Here is a 21,538-nt window from a genome sequence, read left to right on the forward strand (position 1 = left end):
GCACTGGGCTGGACACAGAAATGCATGTTCTAATACCTCAATAGCAGCACCCTCGAGAGCGCAGATGCACATGGAAAAGAACCGTATGTGACCTGGCTCCAGAGTATTTCCAAAGCTACAATGTCCCTTGTAACCAGCCATCTCTGCAACGCTAGGCACATCTGAGTTTTCATTAGACATACGACTGACATGTTTGCAAATCTCAAAGACGAAGGCAGGCACGCTATGATGAAGACATGGTTTTCAGTGATCTTACGTTAAGGGCAACCGCTGGAGCGACTCCCACCATCACTGCTGGCAAGATGGAGGGCAGGGTCTACCGGATAGGTTATGACCCAGCTGGATCGACCCTGATCTGCAGAATGAATGGCGATGCTTTAGCCTGTGATAACGCACCAAGGACAACAAATGAGTTTAGAGAACATGGCTGGAACCCCTGAGCTAGGTCATTCCCTGTGTGAAAGTGGCTGGTAGCACCGGAAGACAGAGGACTCAGGCCCAAGGCTGGCTTCGTGCCAGAGTCCACAGCTGATCTGCAAAGACATGGTTCACCCGGACAGTCAATGGCTTTAACCACCAACAGACGCAAGGAAGGCTTAAATGATCCAGGGATAGTCAATATTTACTCCAGGTACACCTGAAGAGTCAACAAAAACCCAGGAATGGCCTTGTGCTAATTCATCAGAAATCAGCCAGCCATTTCTTTCATATCTAACACAAACTCTGGGAGGTGGGGGTGGATACCGGGGGGGGGATAGGAGAAGAGAGGTCTGTGACTCGGGGATTTTTCTAGCACTTGTCTGGCTCCCCAACTAGATTTCCTTCCCAGTTCTTCGTCCTGAACCCACCCCTTACCTCAGGGGATTCTGCAGACTCATCTTCTGATGAGCAAACTCTACCCAAGCTGTGGATCCCATTACGACCCAACTGCTCACAACTATCCACAGATACCGCCCACCTCAGGAACGAACACGGACAGACTCCTCTCTCTGAGCAGCACCTGTAATGACCACTGCACATCTGCGCTTGGAAATCTTGCAGGTACCTCCCTGTCCACATTTTGCCCTTGAACATCATCTCTTGCCAGGGACAGCTCCCTGCCAGCAAATGGCACTGATTCACCCAGTTATTCAAGCCAGGATTCTGCAAATTGACCCTGATCCTTCCATCACCCCCCAGCCCATCACCAAGTCTTGGTGTTTGCCCCTTCTTGTCCCTGCCACTCCCGCCCTGGTCCATGCCATGGTCACCACCAGGACGGAGCAGCCTCCCATCTGCGGCCTCACCTTCTAACGCCCGCAGCCTGCGTTCCACACGGAAACGCGGTCTCCTAGGTGAATGTGACCGTGTCCTGCCCCTTCTCAAAACCCCTCCGGGGCTGCCATTTGCCCTTCGGATCTGACCCACAATCCTGACCAGCAGGATCAGAAGCGAGCCCGTCTTTGTGCGCGTGTCTCTCAGGAGCCCTTTGGTTCCCTGACCCCCCACACCGCGCCCCTCTGCGTGGCCAGTGGCTCCTCCTGCTGGCCTCAGCACGCAGCTCACTTCCTCTCAGCAGCTCCCAGCTGCTCCCGGGAGACTGTCACACACCCGTGCGTCACTTCGCAAAACCCTCCCCGTGTCGGGCAGGGCCAGGGGCACCGACCTCTTCTCGTTTGCGACACCCCAGAGCCCGCCTCAATGAGCCCTTTCCGGCAAAGGAAGGCATGGCCCCACTAGAGCAGAGGACCCGTCCTCAGGGCCGGCGCGGGGGGGGGGTGGGCGGCGGGGTGAGCCCATGCGCCCACCTCCGCCATCACAGAGCACCGCTGGTGAATGCCCCTGCACACTGTCCCCACTGCCCCCCCTGGACCACTCACCCGAGCTGTGGGAAGACCCCTGACTAGGTGCCAAGCCCTACCCAGCACCGCAACCCTTCTCTGAGTTACCCCTCGGGCGCAGGACCCCAACGACCCTGACCCGGTTTGGAACTCGATGTACCGCCGCCGCACCCCCTCCCCCTCCAAGCTTCAGAGACCAGCCTGGTGTGGTGTCCCCTGGAGGAGGAAAGCCCACACAGGACACATTTCAGTGACTGCATGCAGCTCTCCATGGAAATCAGAAATACCGAGGAACTGGGGCTGTGGGAGGGATGGCCTCGCCTCTGCCCCAACAGATGGGAACAACTTGTTGGCAGGTGTCAGCATGCACGCGTTGCCAGGGACACTGCCCGCGTCGCACATCTTGCTCCCTTCAGGATGCATTGGGGCGTTGCGGCCCTGGGCTGCCCCCTGAGGCCGACAGGTGAGTCCAGTGTGGCCTTAACGCTCTGGATTGTCTCCGGTGTCCCCGTCTAGCTTCAGGAGCGCCGTCCCAGTGCAGAGACCCCCACCGGACTGTCAGCACATGCCCTGCTGCCTGTCTGCGCGCCCCTCCCACCCCCGGCAAGAGTCTTCTGCTCTGCAGGCCTCGTGTAGGACATGAGGCTACTGATGCCCATCCCCGTGGGGCTGTCCTGAGGGTTAAGCATCGGGCTTCGATTCCACGGGGCAGACCAACAGTGAACAGACGAGAAAAACATGCCACGTGTCGGGTAAGCGTGTGCTCTGAGAAAACCCAGTTAGGGAGAAGAGGGAGACGGACCCGTGTGTGTCATTTCAACCCCGTGGTGGTCGGGGAAGGTTTCTTTGAGGGGATATGTGGGCAAAGACCCAAGGAAGTCTTTATAGATATACTTGTATCATTGCTTTGTAATTTTTTTTAAATATATTTTTTTATTTATTTGACAGAGAGAGAGAGACAGTGAGAGAGGGAACACAAGCAGGGGGAGTGGGAGAGGGAGAAGCAGGCTTCCCGCGGAGCAGGGAGCCCGATGCGGGGCTCGATCCCAGGACCTGGGATCATGACCTGAGCTGAAGGCAGATGCTTAACGACTGAGCCACCCAGGCGCCCATTTGTTTGTAATTTAAAAGTACATAGTTTGCGGTTTCTTTTTATGCCTGTGGGAAAAAGCAAGCAGCAGAAGAGAGGGGCTGAATAGTGCTCCTGCTACAGGTTTTGCTGGGACATCGAGAGATTGGGGAAGGGAGAGGGGAGTGGGGTCCCCTCCTGTGCAGGTCTGGAGTCCACAAAGATACGTAAGAGAGAGTCCTAGAGTGGGACAGCGGAAAAGCTGCTTCCAACATTAACACGACATGGCGGGAGGAGTTCACGCCCAGGATTTCCATCCAGGGCTTCAGGCACCAGCCAGGAGGGAGGCGTCGGCTCTGCCCAGGTGAGCAGGAGGGCCTCGTGGGCGAGGGGTCTTGGAGCCGTGGAAAGGCTGCATTGCCTCTCCGGGTCTGTCCATGCAGGGCAGGCACAGTGGCGACAACCACGCCAGGGCTCCAAGCTCTTGGGCTCTCAAGGGCTCTGGAGGATGGACTTTCCCGAACATGTTAGTTATCTTTACGGCAGGATTTCCCAGAAGCAAGATGTCCGAAGGCTGCGGCTCCTCAAGGGGCGGACGCTGAGGTTCTCCAAAATCACTACAGACGGGCCCCCCCGAGCTAAGGAAGCTCAGAGCCCGTTCTGGGGTCTACCAGGTGTAGATAGGCGGCTCCCGGCAGTCTGGCACATTCTTAGGAAGAACGATGGGTGAGTGGGGGTTCCTACTGCTCCAAATCCCACGTGTCATGGAAATGCCCAAGCCCCACTCCCCCCACCCCCATGAGACACAACTGAATGGTGGGGGCGGCAGAGTTTACAAGCCAGTGGGAATCATCCAGAGAGGGGTCTGTGGCATCCGGAGCCCGAGGTTCCTCCCATGTGACCACCGGACACAGGACCACGAAGCGAAGGGCTTGGCTCTCAGGGGGACAGAAAGCCAATGGAGGGGCCCACACTTTCAAGTCCCCCTCAATCCTCCCTTAAGATCCCTTAATAATGATAAAAGGAACGGGCTCATTTAAAGACAGGTTTAAGGTGTCAGGAAAGGTGTTCCAAGAACAAGGGAAGAAAATCTTTGGAACTACCACCCACTTCAATCACAGTCAACTTATTTTTTTATTTGTGCATATTTATGTGGAAGAAATGCACCACACACAAGACTTTCTCTTGCTTCTGTTCACTGAACAATCTACCTATGCACTTTCTATTAAAAATAATCCTTGGTGTTGGAACACTTTATGGATTGGCTAATTCCTTCACTGCTGGTGTCAGAGCCGACCGCCACCTTTGTCTCCGACAACGCTTCGGAGGACAGGCGCGCGTGCTTTGTTCCTGCTTCTGTGCTGTCCACCACGGCCGAGAGTGGCCACTGTCCCCTAACTTGATCCTGTCTCTGCAGAGAGCACACCAAGCTATCTGGGACCCAAAAACGTCATTTTCTTACTCTCAATTTCTGCTTTCTCAAACAAAACAGAACAAAACAAAACAAAAAAACCCCCAAAAAGCCAAATAAACAAACCAGAAAACAAATTAAAAGAGAAAGTCCTTTAATCAGTAAGAAGGACAAAAGCCCGCCTAGGCTACATACCAGCCAGAGGCCCTAGGCCCGGTTCCCAGGACCCGAGGCAGAGGGCAGGATGCACTTCCCTGCATTTCGGCTTCAGCAGCAGAGTAGGGAAGCCTCGATCCTGCTGGAGCCCAAGAAAGCATCCCACACGTTTGTGGCCTGGCCCCCTCCTCCTGCTGGAACCCTCTGGACGCATGAACGATGACCTCCCAGCTGTGATGCTGGGGAGCCCCCGGGAAGATGCAGGCAGAACCAGGTCCCCGGTGAAATCAGGCTTTCCCGGGCCCCACAGAAAGCGGCAACATCTTCTTGACCAGAAACCAGAGCCTCTCCTTACATTTAATGTTTGACTATTGTGTGTACTTGCACACACTGAAATACAGGCCACTCGATATCCAATTTCCCAAGACACAGGTGCTCACTATACAATTAGATGACCCGGATCACCAGAGACCCGACCGACCACTTTCAGAAATAGGTGGGATCCACGTTCTGGAATGCATCCTTATAGACTTTTTCTGCCTAAATTCCTAAAATGATTCACTAGGGTCTCCTTGACGCACTGCTTCAATACTTGCTCATTTCCTATGCATTATAAAGTTTCTCCATCTCAACTAATATATTTTTTTACATAACTTACTTTAAAAATTTTAAACATCACTTTTTAAGGTTGCACATTATTGCACTGAGAAGACATCACCATTAATGGTTCTTCCAGTTTCGCACATTTGGGATGTTCTGATTTTTTGCTTTGTAAACAGCGTTGTGATGAACACCTTTGAAGCTACGTCTCTGGGCCCCTTTGCTCATTCCCGTGGGGTTGGTTCCTGGAGGACCCAGCTGGAGGGTAGGGCGTCCACTTGCCTGAGGCTTTTTATGTACACTGCCAAACTGATCGGGGAGGTTTTACAGATCATCATCAGTGTGGGGGCGGTGCCCTTCCCAGCATTTTCACCAAAATTGAGTATTTTGATTTAAAAAACAAAAAGCCTTTGCCAACGTGTCCTGGTGTCCTTGAGCTCTGTAATACAGCAGCGAGGCAAGGAGCTCCGCTTGCTGTTTCTGTGACCCGGGACATATAACTCGAAATATGACTCCCCCTCAGACTCTGCATTTCCTCCTCTGTCAGTGGGGCCGTGGGGCCGACCGCAGCACCAACATTCAGTCACAAGAACTAAAACAGATAGTGCCCTGGTGGGTTCGGCACAGGCCTGACGAAGGCAAAGTGTTTAAGGAATGGGAGCTCGTGATCTCTTTTTCCCCCGGAATTGTCACACTCCGCCTCTCCCCACTCCCTTCGTCCCTGCATATCTACTCAGGGGCCTCCCTTCCCCACAGCTCCGTGCCCCCAACCCCACACCTCGGCACTCGAGCGGCCCACCTGCTCGCAGAAAGGACTCCTGACCTCCAATGTACCTCGTACCATGAAGCCTGCGAGCCATGGAATCGTCCCTCTCACAGGGCTCCAGCTGTATGGTGGAAATCATCATAGGCACTTCGAATGGATGCTCTGACAGCTTTAAAAATTCTTACTTTAACAACTTTTTGGTAAAAACACACACTTAATAAGTACTCTCTTGTAACTTCCTTTCATGACACATTTTGAAAGTAAAATTTAAAACTTCACACAAAGAAGATACTTTAGAGAAGTTCATCAAGACACCCGAAGAAGAGACCCTTTCTCTCCCCTGGGGGCCACAGACGCCAGCCTGGTGACCTTCCCCGATCCTGCCCTGCAGCACAGTGGCTGCTCAGAGGAGGCTCCCCCCCTGCCCTTTACTCTAACAACCTGAGTTAGTGCCTACCTCCTCCTGTTCGCCATCCCCCACGGCGGCCTCCTCCTCCCTCTACCACCCTGGTCCAATCTACAGGAGATGGTAGGGCCAGGCCCATCTCCCCGAGCACAGCTCAGAATCCATCTCACTCCCGCTCTGAAACTCAAAGGAGTTCCCACTGTTTATAGATGAAGAGAAAGGCTCTAATGTTCTCTACTTAGCATCCTCATCTCCGCAGCCCACCCCCGGAATGAGCAACCTCACCTCCCCCCGCTGAGCATCCTCACCACCCCCCCCGACCACCCCCCCCCCCCCCTCAGCGCCCCCACCCCCCCCCTGCTGAGCATCCTCACCTCCCCCCTGCTGAGCATCCCCATCACCTCTCTCAGCTCCAACCAGCCTCCAACCTGAGCAGCAGGTGCATGTTCTGCTATTCCCCTGACGCCATGACTCCTTCAGCCCCTCTAAACACCAACTTCTGCACAAAGTCTGCCTGAGTTGCCGTGTGCCCTGTAACAGCCCTTTGCCACGGTGGCAGGTGCTGTGGTCTCTGGGTCACGCCTCGCCCACCGGGCTTGGGCTCCAGGATGGCCAGGACCATATCACATGCCTGGGATTCCCAGGTGACACCGAGCGTGGGGCCAGTGACTTTCACCTGGTCTCAACTGGATCTCCCTCTCATCAAAACTTTGTGGGCTTTGATTGTTCTTTAAAGATTTTTATTGATTTATTTGAGAGACAGAAGAGGGCGTGCACAAGCAGCAGGAAGGGCAGAGGGAGAGGGAGAAGCCGACCCTGCTGAGCAGGCAGCGGGATGCGGGGCTCCATCCCAGGACCCTGGGATCACGACCCGAGACGAAGGCAGGAGCTTAACCAACTGAGCCCCCCAGGCGCCCCGCGTCAAAACTTTGTTTTTTAGTGACAACAACAAAAAGATACGACTGGAAAAAGTTTACTGAATGCCCCCAGCACTGGACTAAGGGCTGGGATGTAGAGAACCGAAAGTCTTTAAGCTCAAGGATGACAACAAGGTGACTTTCTCAGAGGGAACAGAGTGTTCCGCACTGCACGGCGGGAAGCACCCAGGAACACTGGGTCACTTGAAGGCACGAAACAGTTATGATGAAGTCTATCAGTTCAGTCAGAGGCTTTAGTGGACAGTGAATCTCACATTAAAAAAAAAAGAAAGACCTTTTGATGGCAAAATCCAGAACATATGATTTTGCAATGAGAAAAACCAACCCCAGAAATCTCTGGGCAGGAATTAACAATTGTGTTGTATTTTCATGAGAAAGCAAACAAGCATATGATCACTGATGAAGCAAAAGGTTAATTCCTGGGTACGGCACGGAATCTGGGCACACGCCCACCCCCCTGGTGAGACGGTTGCTCACCCAGGGGCCTGAGGCAGAAGGCAGACCTACACTTTTGTGTGCAGGGTACTGTGTTCAGATAAAATCCAAACACGAGTATTTCAACTCTTTAAAAGTCGTCACGTCACATCATAAACCTTACGTGCTGCATGACCGAAGTGGGTCCACTGCACTCTGGGTGTCACCAGACCACCCCACTTCCCGTGTCCCGCGCCCGGCCCCCTTCCCCGGCCCACACTTACTCTGGGTCTCGCAGTCCACGCAGTGGGAGTTCCCGCGGATGTTTCGTATTGACTGCAAGGCCATGGCCTCACTCTGGCTTGTCAGTCGGGACTGGGCATAGGAAGAGAAAGGCAAGAGGTAAGAACCCCGGGAGACACTGACGCATCCCCGAGTAATGTTGGGGCAAAATCAAATCATTTTGTCAGCAGATACAGGATGAGGACCGTTTGAAGCAGCCACTCCTCTTCTGAGGTCTTTGGGGAAAAAGCATGACTGCCCGAGAATGCTTCGAGCCCCGTGTTAAGACCCGTCAGATGAGAGGACTCGACCTGGAGTGAGGACAGAAGTAGTTCTGGATCATTCGCGAGTGAACACAGACGAACCGCCACCCGGAGAATGGAAGTGGTTAACGTGCCCTGTTGTGTCAGCTTGCTCTGAAGATGGAAGAATGGGAAATAATCTGCTTATGAGCCACGGGTCAGGGCTTAATCGGCGCCACGAGACACAGCTCATGATTCCTCGCCAGGAAGCCACGTCCACACCACACTTCATGCCTTAGAGATGCACTTTTCACATTAAGAGTATCTCAGTTGCTATGGCAACAGAGTCACTAAGGAGGGTGGAGGGCAGGGAGGGGCAACTGTTCTTAAACTGATACTTAACCCTCTTCTCTCTACAAGTTAAAGAGATACCTAAGGGGGAAAAGAACAATGTAAGAATTTATAAGCTATGATGTGATCTTCCATACTTAAGTTTGACAGTATGATATCTATTCTTCTAGCCTGTTTTTAAAAGTACACCTGTACACACACGTGTACTTAAAAAAAAAAAAAAGCCAGCCTGTATTGCTTTGGAACCTGCACTTTTAGCCCAATGACACAGGGTCACTTCTCAATGCACCCCACGTTCTCCCACGTCATCATTTTGAGTGGCTGCACACTATGCCGCTTACAAGAACTTCTTTCTGAAATTTTCTCTGATGGACATCTAGGTGGTTTCCAACTTTTCTCCACTGTCAATAGTGCTGTAAAGAACTCAACTTATTGCTAAAACTTCGCCTGCATTTGTCATTACTTACTGATGACAAATTTTTGGAAGCAGAGGTGCCAGGTACAAGGGTATATACTGTTTTTAAGCTAACTTTTTTTTTAAAGTATACTCCATGCTCAACGTGGGTCTCAAACTCATGACCCCAAGATCAAACAAAAGTTGCATGCACTACCGACCGAACCAGCCAGGCGCCCCAGGATACATACTGTTTCTAAAGGCTACCAATGCATACACCCAAACAAATTTCAGAGGACACTTTAAAACAAGCTTCATTTTTATGTCAGAATTCATAAATTGAATCATCTCATGTCAAATTGTCTGATGTGGGACGACCGATTGCTTACTACCTAATAATATAAATTATAATTTGTTTGCTTCTATTCTCTAAGTAGCATAATGCATTATGAAGATTTTATTCCCTCTGGTTGGATAGCCCAGGATTCAGTGTATTTAACAATTTATGTTGGCATCTGGAGTATGTGGTGTATGTGTGCACAGAGGGATGTGTCTGTCTGTCTGTTTACCTGACTTTCACAGCAGATGTACATATATGTATGCCCCTGCCTGAATTATTCACAGGCAGCCAAAATTTCTTAGAGCTCATTCTTAACTGAGTCTGTCTTTTCCCTTCAGTTACTCCTTGGATGGGACTTCCATACCGTGCACTCTGACACCTATTCAGCAAACACCCAAGGTGAACAGGTGTGAGTCTGGCCTCCCTGGTGCTCGTGAGTCCCCGAGGGAGAGCAAGCCCCGAGCACACGTGGCTAGTGAAAAGGGACAGCATTGTAGGCCAATGCTTGCGTCAGGCCCAGAAATGATGCTGAGTCCGGCAAAGGCGTGAAATGGAAACAAGAGACAGGAGATTTAGATCTTCCTGAATCCCAAGGATGTGGCATGGATTCAGGTGTGATGTGAAATACTGTGATTGTGTACAAAATCTGGAGGATGTGTCTGTCTGTTCGGCCACATGCTCTCCCCACTCCTGTTCTGAAACTAGATTCCCATGCTTTGTGTGTGATATATGTGGTCAATCCCCGTCCATGAGGAGATCCAGAAGCTTCCTTGCATTCGCTTCAGGAGCCCTGTCTGTGGACGTGAGTCAGTAAAGCCAAGGTTCTCAGAACCTTGAGGCACTGACTCTCCCTACCTTGGTATAAAACACCTTTAGAGAAGAGAAGCAAATTACATTATAATAATAACGGCTGTGGTCTGGTTTACCCTGGTTAAAGAGGGTAATAAAGTAAGACACTCCATCTTTCTGAAAGATAGACTCCCTTCTTAATGCCAAAGCTAAGCATGAATTATTGGCAGAGGTTTCTCCAAATGGTCACAAATGAGGGCACAGGCCGGTGGGCAACGCTCTTTCTCTCCTTTTGTAGTTGATCATAGCTTGAAAAATCGACCTGCTCTGAGACTTTACAATGTCCCAGAGAAGGGGTTGAGAACATCCGAGCTACTAAGTAATGAATGAGAAAAAAGCCATATTGGGAATATCACTGGCAGTGGTCTAGAAAATGTGGTTTACGGTTTGTTTTGTTTTTCTGGCTGAACAATTGCAAAGAGTCACCTCCGACTGCTGAATAAAACACCGAGCAGGCTTTATCAGCAGAGTTTAGAGAATGGACACGGTCTCCCCAAACGGCCTGCACGCTCATCTTTGAGCCTCTGCTTTTCCTTTACATCCGTAACAAGACTCAGTGTTGTAACTTGACATGGGTTTGAATTTTGTGCATATGTGAGAAGAGAACAGTGCATCTTTGAAGTCTCCCTCTCCCCTCCTGAGTGTATTCTGCGTAAAACAAAGTAAATGTCAACGCATACACCACAAGAGTCTAAAAGATCCCATCATCCACCATAAAAAGGTCAATGCTTTCTATTTGGGATTAGTTGAGAGTCAAGATTTAAAACGGGATGTTCTGCCATAGGAACATGGTTAGGCTAGGATACTCATACTTGATACATATCGACACAAAGTGTTTTTTATTCTTTTCAATTATTTAGCTTTTCGCTCAGGAAGAATAACTGGGTCTTGTCAATCACACACATCATATGATGCTTCCCCTCCCTTGGGCATTCCTCTGGGCCTCCACTTCCCTTTAACGATCAGTGGCTCTTGATTTCGGGGGGCAGCCTGCTAAGGGTCTTACCTTATTCTTGCTGCTCTCACATGACTGTAAGCTGGCTAGGATCTGGCTCTCGATGGCTTGGACCCACGCATCTCGCTCTTCATATGTGGTGGCTTCAAAGTGCCACGTCTGGCCAGTGAGGGACACAATGATAAACTCAAAGTTTTCTTCTTGTTCTGAAACACAGAGTGGTGGGGATGAAGAGTTTAGCTTTCATGAGACCGCAGCCCCTCTGCCCGTCCTCGGTCATAAAAGTGCCTTTGGGTTCAATCGCGCCTGCATGGGGCTGGCAGCACACACAGGACCGGCCGACTACACAGCGGAGATCTGAATCTGCAGACCTCCAAACACGCAAGATTTGGTTCCTAAAGCCAGCATGGTTTAGCTGGGTTTCAATCAACGCTCGGGGGATGAGGAAAAATGAAAATCAGTGTGTGATGTCCGTGTCTCTGTGTTGGGCACAGAGGAAGCCACTCAGGAAAATAACACTGTCACTCACCGCACCATGGAGATATCTGTGGGGGTAAAAATTCAGTTAATAGCACTAATCTCAGAGTAGTCTTGATTTCTTTCAGGCACCTGCATGTAGATCCATAGATACACCAACGGCAAACAGGGATGCCTGGGGGTTTCTGTTCTTTAACGGCAGAAGACCCGTTCCAGTGACGAAGGCTTTTGTCTTTCATTCCATCGTCTTCCACCTGGAGAGTGAGTGGGACTCCAGGTGATCGGAGGCGACATCACGGCTGCCATGGGGTGACCGTCTGCACAGGGAAGGTGGGACCTGCAATCAAACCCTGCTGTACCACTTGCCGCCGTGGGGTCGCTGGATGGGCTCTTGACTCCTCCGAGGCTCACTGCCTTACCCTTAACATGGGGGAAAGGCCGCCTACTCCACAGTGTTATCCACTGGCTCAGTGATGTGTGCCACTCGGGCTGACACGGCCTGGGCCACAGGAGACCCTCTGCTCCCGTCTAGCCCCACTCCTGCCACGGAGATGAAAGGGATAGGGGCGCCATATATATACAGCACGACCAACTACCAATAACCGCTGAGAGATCTCGAGCTGGAGTTTTAGGCACATCCCATTTGAGCCGTAGTTTCCAGTCACTGGGCCATGAAGCAGCTGCATTACGATCGCCCCGTGAGCAGCTATGAACCACCTATGACCCGCCGAGTGGACCACTGCCTAGGTGACCACCACTCTGTCACCCGCATGTGGTCCCATCTACTGCACCAAGCCCTGATCTTCCACACTCTCAGTTCCCGAGCACCCTTCCCAGCCCCTGACCTTCGCCCAGCTCCCTGCTGCCCAGGTGAGCCCCGCCCTTCTCGAGGCTGCTCGCCCAGAGCCCTGCCTCCCCGGAGCCCCTCAGCCCCGGGACAAGGAGGCTGCTCCGCGCGTCATGTCCTTCCCTGCTTCCCTCTGTCTCAGGAGAGGAGCAGCCTCGGCCACTGTGGCCGACGGACCCCTCCCACCGGATCCCAGGAACGGGAAGGTTCTTAATGCACAGCCAGCTCTGGGAACCACTTCCCTAAATGAGCACCAACTGCCTTAGAAACAGGGCCATGCTACCTTTACGTAAAATCTTGACACATTCTGATGATAATGGTATTGTGCTTCACGTAAAATCACTATTTTAGAACTTAGTCCCCTGGGGAGCTGTGAACAGTACCCGAAGGAGGGAAGGTGGGTATGTCCACTGGCCAAACCACTGCTGAAGGCCTTCTGTTAATGCACCCGGTCTCAGGGAATGTGAATGACGTTGTCTGACAAGAGGGTCCAGCGCTTCCACCGGCTTCTCAAAGGTCTATGACAATCCTGGAGTTGTTAAAAGCTCCTGTGATGTAGGCATACTGTAGGGCGCAGCTGCCGAGTGCAGGTCAGGCATGGCCCTGGCTGAACCCCAAAAGGGGCCAAGCTGGGCTTCATGTGGAGAAGACCCGGCAGAGCTCGGGGAAGGAGCTGAAAGAGATGCCCCAGGAAGAGCAAGGGCAGGGTCCCTGGAAGGCATCGAGAGACACGGGAGCCTCGGCAAGGTGGGGGCGGGGGGTGTCTCCTGCTTGCTTGCAGGGTATGTATGTGAGCATTCCACGCTCCCTGACTCTCTTTGGCTCGAGTTCTGGAGAGATGGTGATAAGAGTTCAGACGTGAGAGGGCATCGGAAATTCTACCCCAATCTATTGTGCTCTTGAGCTGGAGAACAAATGACCCATGTGTTTACACGAAGCAGAGTAGTGCACCTGCTGTGGAAAGGGGCGGGGGGGGGAAGGCCGGGGGTGTCTGCCCCCCCCATCCCGGGATGCCCTTGGACACCCACGGCCTAGCTGGCCTCTTCATCTTAAAAACTGAGGGGGTGCCTGGGTGGCTCAGTTGGCTGAGTGTCCGACTCTTGATTTGGGCGGGGGTCATGATCTCAGGGTCCTGGGATGGAGCCCCACATCGGACTCCTGGCTCAGTGCGGAGTCTGCTTGGGATTCTCTCTCTGCCTCTCCCTCTCTCTAAATGAATAAATAAAATCTTTAAAAAAAGACCCTTAAAACCTCGCTGTGACTTTCAAATAGGTTTCCCAATGACTGACCCACAATTACACCTTGCAATTATTGGCTGAGACACTACATCTGTGGATTTTTCAAGGTCTAGCTTCTCGATCCATGGGGTTTAATGTCCTAACACTATAAATTACAAATCTCTTCTACACTGAATTTTGTCAGACAGTACCCTGAATTCACGTATTTTATGCAAAACCACCCAGTGAACTGGCAGGCGAGATAAGAAAGAACAACATAAGTCACAGTCAGGCCATCGGGAAAACTTGCTAATTCATGGGTGCAATGTGACAACTGTTGATTACATCTACCAAACAGGCTCACACTTGCCTTAATCTGTGAAATTCCAAATGCACAACAAAAGCTCCTTCTGATCAAGAATTTTTGAACCTCTCAGTGAAAAAAAAAATTTACAACCATTAGCTTCCCAGTTAAATTTCTGCACAACTGGTCTGCCACAAAGCTTTCCAGCCAGAATCACGAACTACATGCCCTGGAACTAAGGGAAAGAACTGAGCTTGCCTTCCACTGATGCTGGCTCAGGCACGCGGCTACCGGGCCCCAAGCAGGGGGCAAGGGTTCCAGCACTCGGGAGACATCGTCTGGGGGGGGGACCGGCACACACATACCCTCAGATGATTCGGCACAAAGCAGTGAGAATACCGATGGGGGTCTGTGGCCCAGGGGCACTGATATTTTTTGGTTCATTCCAATGCGGTAGCTGTTACAGAGCATTCTCCACCAAAACACTTGCAAGAGCTCCTGCAAAGACCAGACCTTCAAATTCAACTGCGAGAGCAGAGTTTGGCTTCGTCCTATTAATTATGTAAACAGGACTTACCTAGGTATGCAAAATCGACTCATGGGAGTAAATACAGTTAACTGTTGACAGGAATGTCAGACTTCATTTCTTGCAAATCTCCAAATGGGACTCTCCCTACAGCATCTCCGCTGTGGCTTCTCCATCACTTTCAAAGTCAATGCCACCACTTGTCTTCTCCCTCTACTTAGACTGGACGCCAAGTTTCCTTTTCTAGCATCTTCTATGCCACCCAACATTCCTGTCTGTACTTGCAGAAGAGTCTCTCCCCGTGGGCGCTATCTGCAGATGCAACAGCCAACTCTGAGACGCCACACCCTCGGGAAGTGAACCCCCCATAGCGCGTCCTCTTCAGAGGGAGCCTGGAGGAAATTCAGCTTCCCAGAGATGACCCGTAGGCCCTTCCTACTCTGAGACGCTATGGGAGGGAAGCAAGACAGTTCTCAACGTTTTGTAACTGAGAGCTTTGAGCAGCTGCCCGGCATCGGGGTGAAGGGTCCCAAGGCTGGCTGCAGGCTCTTGGAGAACGAGTGCTTCACTCAGCTAGCAGTATCTGCCCTAGGGGAACCTGGGGTGCACTCGGCATGCCTGCCATCACTTTGCCATGCTCAGCCAGAGTTTTCTTTCTAGCTTGTACATCACAGCTGCTTCTCCTTCTCCCTGGCCCTCCTTCGCCGACCACTGGTGAATATATACCCCTGGTTTAGGTCACAGCCTCCCCACCCCCTCACCGCTTCTGAGGGTTCATTTCCTTCCAAAGCGCAGACAGTCACTTCTGATATATGTGGACAATTCTCAGATCTGTAGCTCTGACCCCCCCAGATCCAATCACCTGGGGGATTTAAAAAAATGCCCACAGATATTCTTTAAATATTTTGTCCTCGCATCAAATTAATATGCATGAGATAGATCTGCTATAAACTCCAAATGCTCCTCTTTGGTTCTCACTATTTCTCTTAATGGTTACAATGCTATTTCTAGTCATAAACCTTCAAAATCACCCAGATCAACCCTCAGTTGACTGTTTCCCTGGCTCTGGCTCAGCCGGCAGGGTCCCTCAGAGTTTTCCGTGTAACAACTGTGTGCCACGCTCCTCCTAGGGGAGCACCGGCCTGGGTGTGGCTTCCATGGCCTCTTCCAACCATACCGCCCCGCAATATGGTGGACAGACGTGTGCAGGGCTTCTCCACAACACGTACTCGTCATCGCACTGATGGCCTAATCTCCCAGCCCCTAGTCTACCCTTTCTCCCCCTTCTCTGAGTCCCCAAGGATTAAGACGCCAGAACAGTGAGCACTGAGTGCTAAATGCCTACAAGTCAACGCCACCCTAAGGGGAAAACACCTTTGGTGGCACGATAAATAAGGTCATAATAAGGTGGGAGAGAGAAACTTGAGAGACCACCCAGCAATCAGGACGGGAAGGGGATACGGGCCCCAGATTTGCAGAGCCTCCTTGGCTCCTGGCATCTTCTCCCAAGGAAAGCTTTCCACAAAGATCAACCACGAGTGAACTCAAAACCAAGACACTAAACACACAGAAAACAGCACAGTAGATTTAGATCCAAAAGATTATGGATACAGAATTTAAAGTAAATGAAATGTACAAAGAAACACAAAAAATGGAATCCTAAATTTTCAAGCAAAAGGAGACCATGAAAATTGATCAGGCAGATCAGAAAAAAGGGTAGCTCTTTTGGAAATTCAAATGATAGCAGTTAACAAAACAAGTCCCCCCCCCCCCGGCCCCCCAGGGTGAAGGAGGAGCTGGGAGGGGATGGGGTGGGGAGTGAAGAGCCAGAGGAAGGAGTAAGGACGCTGTGGAACAGAAATGACGGGGTATGTGGAAGGTGTGACGCGTGCCTGACCGCCGGGCAAATGGTGGGAGCCTCACAGGACTGTGAATGAGTGATACAGGGCTCTAGACATGGGAAACAGCATCTACCAGGACGGATCACAGCCACGAAAACCCACACCAGAAGCTTACAAAACTGTGGAAAACCAAAGACAAGAAAAGGCCCTTAATAACACAAAGCAAGAAAAGGCACATTGCTCTTAAAAAAAATGGCAGCCATATGGATGACAGATATCTCAAGAGCAACAATCAAAACTGCAAGACAGAGGGTTATTATCCTTGAGTCTTGGGAGAAAATAAAGTCAATCTAGACGTGGAACCCAGGAAAACCTTCTTTGAAGAAAGAGTGGAATATATTTTATGTAGAAAAAAAAAATGGAAAGAGTCTATTACCAATAGACCCTTGCTAAAGGAGTTACTAACAAATATGCTTCAAAAGCGTCCAGAAAACAAGGTCAGAGCTAGGGAAGGATTGGTGAACAGGTGAACAGAGAGAGATGTAGATGCATCTAAGCAAAAATTATGTCAAATACTACTTCTGAGAATAAAGTCTCATTTGAAAGTACCAGAGACAGGCTGGTGGGGAGAGAACATTGGAACCAACGTGTTCTCGGGTGGCATACTCCTCTGCAAGGGGGTGAAGGATGAACATTAGGCACACATGATAGAGTATGAGGGTCAATCTCTACAAGAAAAGAAGTAGAAGGTGCACCTTCCAAATCAGAAGGGGGAAACAACCAAATAAGAAAAATAAATACTGTATGGTGACTAACATAATAAAAATATTTTTAAAAAATAAAACAAAAAGAAAAAAAAGAAAAAGAAATATGACTGAAATCTTTTATCAAACTAGGAATAGAAGGGAACCCCCTTACATTGGACAAGGAGTACCTACTGAACCCCAAAGCATCACTACTCTTAACGATGAACTGTTAGAAGCAATCACTTCATATCCGTTAAAGGGTGCTCAAGGCAAAGATGCTCACTATAACAACCTTTGTTCAACACTGCTGGCCAATGCAATAAGATGAAACAGAGAAATAGACGATCTAAACTCTGGAAAGAAAGAATTTCATGGATTGCAGGACTGTTTACATAGGACACCACAAGTAATTTAGATTTATGAGAAATAAGAACAACAGTTAGTAAACGGACAGTATATAAGACCAATATAAAGAAATGTTAGTTGCGTTTCTGTACACTAGAATAAAACAAATCATATATAAATATATCTGTTTACAAATATATTTCTTTCCACCTGTGAGATAGGGAAGGATACAAAGAACCATGAATAAGCCCAGTTAACTTCATTGTTAAAGTAACAATATAAAGAATCACTGCAATCTGTAGTCGCTCATCACAAGTGTTAAAGAGCAGACCCTACCCTGTGTTTCGAGGTGATGGATGAACCAGAGTGTGCAAGCGTCCACACAGGGCTTCAGGCCTCTCTCCTGGAAGCTGAGACCCTGGCCAGGGGTGCTCATTGTAATGAAACACCAATAAGGCTCAGCAAAACAAAGAGGAAATGGATGCAAGACATCCTGTGACCCAGCCTGGGGGACACGGGCTGTCGAGCAGAGGTGTGGGACTGGCAAGGTAAGGCCGCGGCGTAGCCCCAACAACCCTGGAAAGCACAAGTAAGTTTCACGACCCAAGGAGGAACCAACGGTGCCAACACTCAAAACTCCAATTCATCGGAGATACTGTGCTTTGTCCACGGCAAGGCCGGTGGGGGGACTGCCAACCTGGGAAGGCACACAGTTGCAGAAATAACGAAGCCACAAATGAGAACGAAGTGCGGTGTCACAGTAAGCGTGGTCATGCGACATCTGTGGGCGTGCTGTTTCTAAGGTGTCTGGAAGCACGGACAGAGGTCCCGGCAGTCACAGGGCAGGTGGGAGCCCCAGGGCTGGTCCCCGACGCGACTCACTCCGAGCCATAGCTCGATATGCAGTCAAACACTGACAAAGACTTCTTTGGGCAAGTTTTCTTCTTTTAGCTCAACCGCTGGGCCTAGATGTGGCAGAAGATGGGCCCTCTAGTCTTGCCCACACAGGCTCCAGAATGGCCTCCAAATGGAGATGATGGTGCCTTTGGCGCTGGGCTGGCGTCTGCCAGGTGGGCCACGCTGATGGGGCTCGTTGCTGGACAGTGAGCATAAACCTCTGGGCTATGTGGAGGAGAGGGGTCTGGCTCACGTGGAGAAGGCAGACGGGACTCCTGTGCTGTCCCAGAAAAGAGGCACCTCCACTGGGGGTGCCACTCTGAGCCTTCTTTTGGATTTGGGGCCCGAGTCGTCCTTATAAGGAGCTGGGCAGTTGGGATGCCTCGCTCCCCGAATCAGGGGTTGAGACCCGTGCACGGGGTCTACTTGTGGTCTTCACAGGGGGTCCAGCTGATGCTTACAGCCTCACGTGCTTCCCCAGATAATACTGTCTTTACGTGGCTTTATTTTTTTTTGGGGGGGGTAATACTTTAACACTCAGAGACACAGAATTTCAGAACTGAATTATATCTGCCATACGACTTTTCGCTGCCTCCCAAGATTAAAACAAAATAAGAACAAGGATTACAGAGCAACTGCATTTTTAGCCATGTTCCGTATAATTTCCATGAAGGAAATTTGTTTCTTTGCAATGAATCTACTGTATGGAATAATAAATATAAAATGCAGTGCTGTCAGGCTCTGATTCTGTGTCAGGAAAAATACTAAAGACCCTATTGGCATCATCTCATTACCTTTAATGATTTTTCTCTCTTTAAAGTGGCCAGAAGTGCTCTTTCTTTATTTCTTGAAAACAAACATTTAAAGGAAAGGAACTCTCTCGGGGGGGGTGTCCAGTGGGAGCTGGAAGGGTCTCCCCTCTTCCCAGCGCCCCTTCTGCTACTTTTCCTTGCTACCTGTGTCAGACGAGCAAGGTGGGGGTCTTTTAAAAGGAGTTTCCCAGAAACCTCTACCCAGTTTGTCACTAGGGTCCATTCTTTTAAGCTGGTCACGTCTGGAGAATGCCAGGGGATGGGAGACGACATGCATCTGCCCTGCTGTTGTCACAGCTCCTGTGACAGGGTGCCCTGGATGTGGCAGTCAGAGGCCAGGGACAGTCCAGCTGCCATCTTCAGTGATGGGTCAGTGCCGGAAGGACAGTCCCACATATACCAGGACCATCGGAGCATGTGACAGTCTTGGCTGTTGTGCTCTGTTCTGGTGGGCGGGGGGGGCACGTGTGTCAAGTTTCCTTCTCTAGGTTTTCATACCCGGGCAGGGGCCACAGAGCTCCTTCCTCTCTTACCAGGGACCTGTCTAGATGTGTCCCACAGGTGCAGGCACCTTTGCCCCCACCACGCCGAGGAAAACTGGGGACGGAGGCCCCTGCCCGTGGGAGGTGAGAAGGCTGCCGACCACCAGCCAGAGTAGGAAGGGACGTGCCCGATGCCCTCCAGGTTCCCGGGTGCAGGGGTTCCTCTAGCCAGCTGTAGCCACCGGTTTCCTAACCCAGTCCTGACTCATCCTGGGGACAAAAGACCTCACTCTGGTGGGAGACACCAACCCGCTAACTGGCCATCCTACGAGGGTCAACACCTAGTAAATCTCTAGACTTAATCCTTGCTTGGAGCAGTGACCCTTTACACCCATTAAATAAACAGCTTTCTAGATTTCTGGACCCAAATATTTCCCCTTCTTCTGTATGGACGAACACGAATACGTTCCTCCTCATGGCCTGAAATGAATTTGGATCCAACGATACGGCCTTATTCAAATCACCAATGGACCAGCAGGATTCCGTCTCATAATGAAGGGGAACAGCGATATTTTAGTTGTAGGCAACTAGATAAAAAATGACAAAAACAATAATTGGCAGTGGGAGGCCAATCAGTCAGAAACAGACCGAACATTACTCTTCACTGCCTCACTTAAAATGTGAAGAGTGGGCGCGTGGACCCCATGAACGTACACTTGCTCTTTTCCTTTTAAGTGGCTTCCTTTCACTAATACAAACCGACTCTGCGACAATTACAGGGGCTTATTTTTAATTCATCCTGTAGAAATAGAACTCAAGTTGTCAGAAGGCCTGCTGGCACGGACATCACGAGTGGGCTCCGTCGTTTCAGACGCACACGTCACCAGCAGCCTTCGGTTCGCGGCCCCTGGGCTGGGAAATCAGAGGTGCCGTGCACCCTCAGCTCGGGATGAAGAACTGCGTTGTCGCACGGCGTGACATTCCAGGGCTGAGCTGTGAATAAAGTTTTGTGATTGGGCTCGCAGGGATTTGAACAGTTTTCCGTGTTTAACAGTTAGCTGCGGAGAGGTCCACTATAATAGTATTTTAGCGCCATGAACCTGTCGAAATCAACCTGCCCAATTATTCCAAACGACATTAATAACAACGGATATTACACTAATTGCGTCCAGTTTCTATGCAGACGAGGCCCCATGGGGCTAATTTTGCCTCCTCAGGGGCAAGCAACTCAGCCATCAGACTGATTTCACGAGGAATCCCTCCTCATTACACAAGTCTGGGCTGTCAAACTTTTTTTTTTTTCAAAGGTTAATGGGCCAATCAGTCATCAATTATTTTTGCGGGGTCTTAGCAGACAAAGGGTTAACGGACTCAAAGCAGCTGCAACTGTTCTACATTAGGAAGCTGTTTGCAACAGGAGATGGCTTGGGCCAGGGGTGCATTTTCGGCGAGCAGGTGGAAGGGGGGAAGAGCCGGGACAGATGCGTGCATGTGCATGTCTCCAGGGCTGGATCGGGGAACAGAGCAACTGCACTGTGTTCTTGCCAAGGCCCAGGCGATCTGGACCCCTGTGCCCAGGGGATGCACGATGGCTCGACACTGTGACACGCAGCGGTGACACGAGCAAGGACACCTCTTCTGGGTTTGGAAGGGCTCGGCATGTCTGTAGCTGTCTCCGCTGGCAGGATGGGAAATTGGAGTCCATTCTCCTGGGGGCCTCCACCAACCTGGAGCCCAGCCACCCCCCCCGCCCCCCGCCATGCTCAGTGCTATCCATGAGGCTGAGCGTCCTTCCAGGCATAGTTCATGACAAACACGGGATGAGAATGTGTCCTCTCAGCTGTGCAGTGGTGAGACGTTCCACTCGGAGGAGAGACATGTCCCCTTGAAGCGGCGGCCGAGGGAGGAGTCCAGGATCCACGGGGCCCGAGGGTTCCCAGGTGCTCACCATTGAAGAGTGTTCTGACAGTGAAAAAGCCACGACTTGGCAGGGAAGCAGCTGTCTTCTCCACTCCAGACCTCCGCTGGTAAAGAAATAGGACTTTTGTTTC

General features: G+C 50.7%; 1 protein-coding gene across 8 annotated transcripts in view; it reads right to left on the minus strand.

Moving 5' to 3' along the window:
• Positions 1–21,538, minus strand: part of AGAP1 (ArfGAP with GTPase domain, ankyrin repeat and PH domain 1) — a 513,811-nt gene that overhangs the window by 58,730 nt on the left and 433,543 nt on the right. For all 8 annotated transcript variants that reach the window (XM_025889132.2, XM_025889128.2, XM_073876820.1 and 5 more), the window contains 2 exons: positions 11,045–11,199; positions 7,865–7,955 (listed from right to left, as the gene is read on the minus strand). In XM_025889132.2, the coding sequence (XP_025744917.1) occupies positions 7,865–7,955; positions 11,045–11,199 (246 nt within the window). The remainder of the gene's footprint in view (positions 1–7,864; positions 7,956–11,044; positions 11,200–21,538) is intronic.

This window comes from Callorhinus ursinus, unplaced genomic scaffold (assembly GCF_003265705.2).
Source record: "Callorhinus ursinus isolate GAN/ISIS: 27379988/994484 unplaced genomic scaffold, GSC_fseal_2.0 scaffold2, whole genome shotgun sequence".
NCBI classification, from domain to species: Eukaryota; Metazoa; Chordata; class Mammalia; order Carnivora; family Otariidae; genus Callorhinus; species Callorhinus ursinus.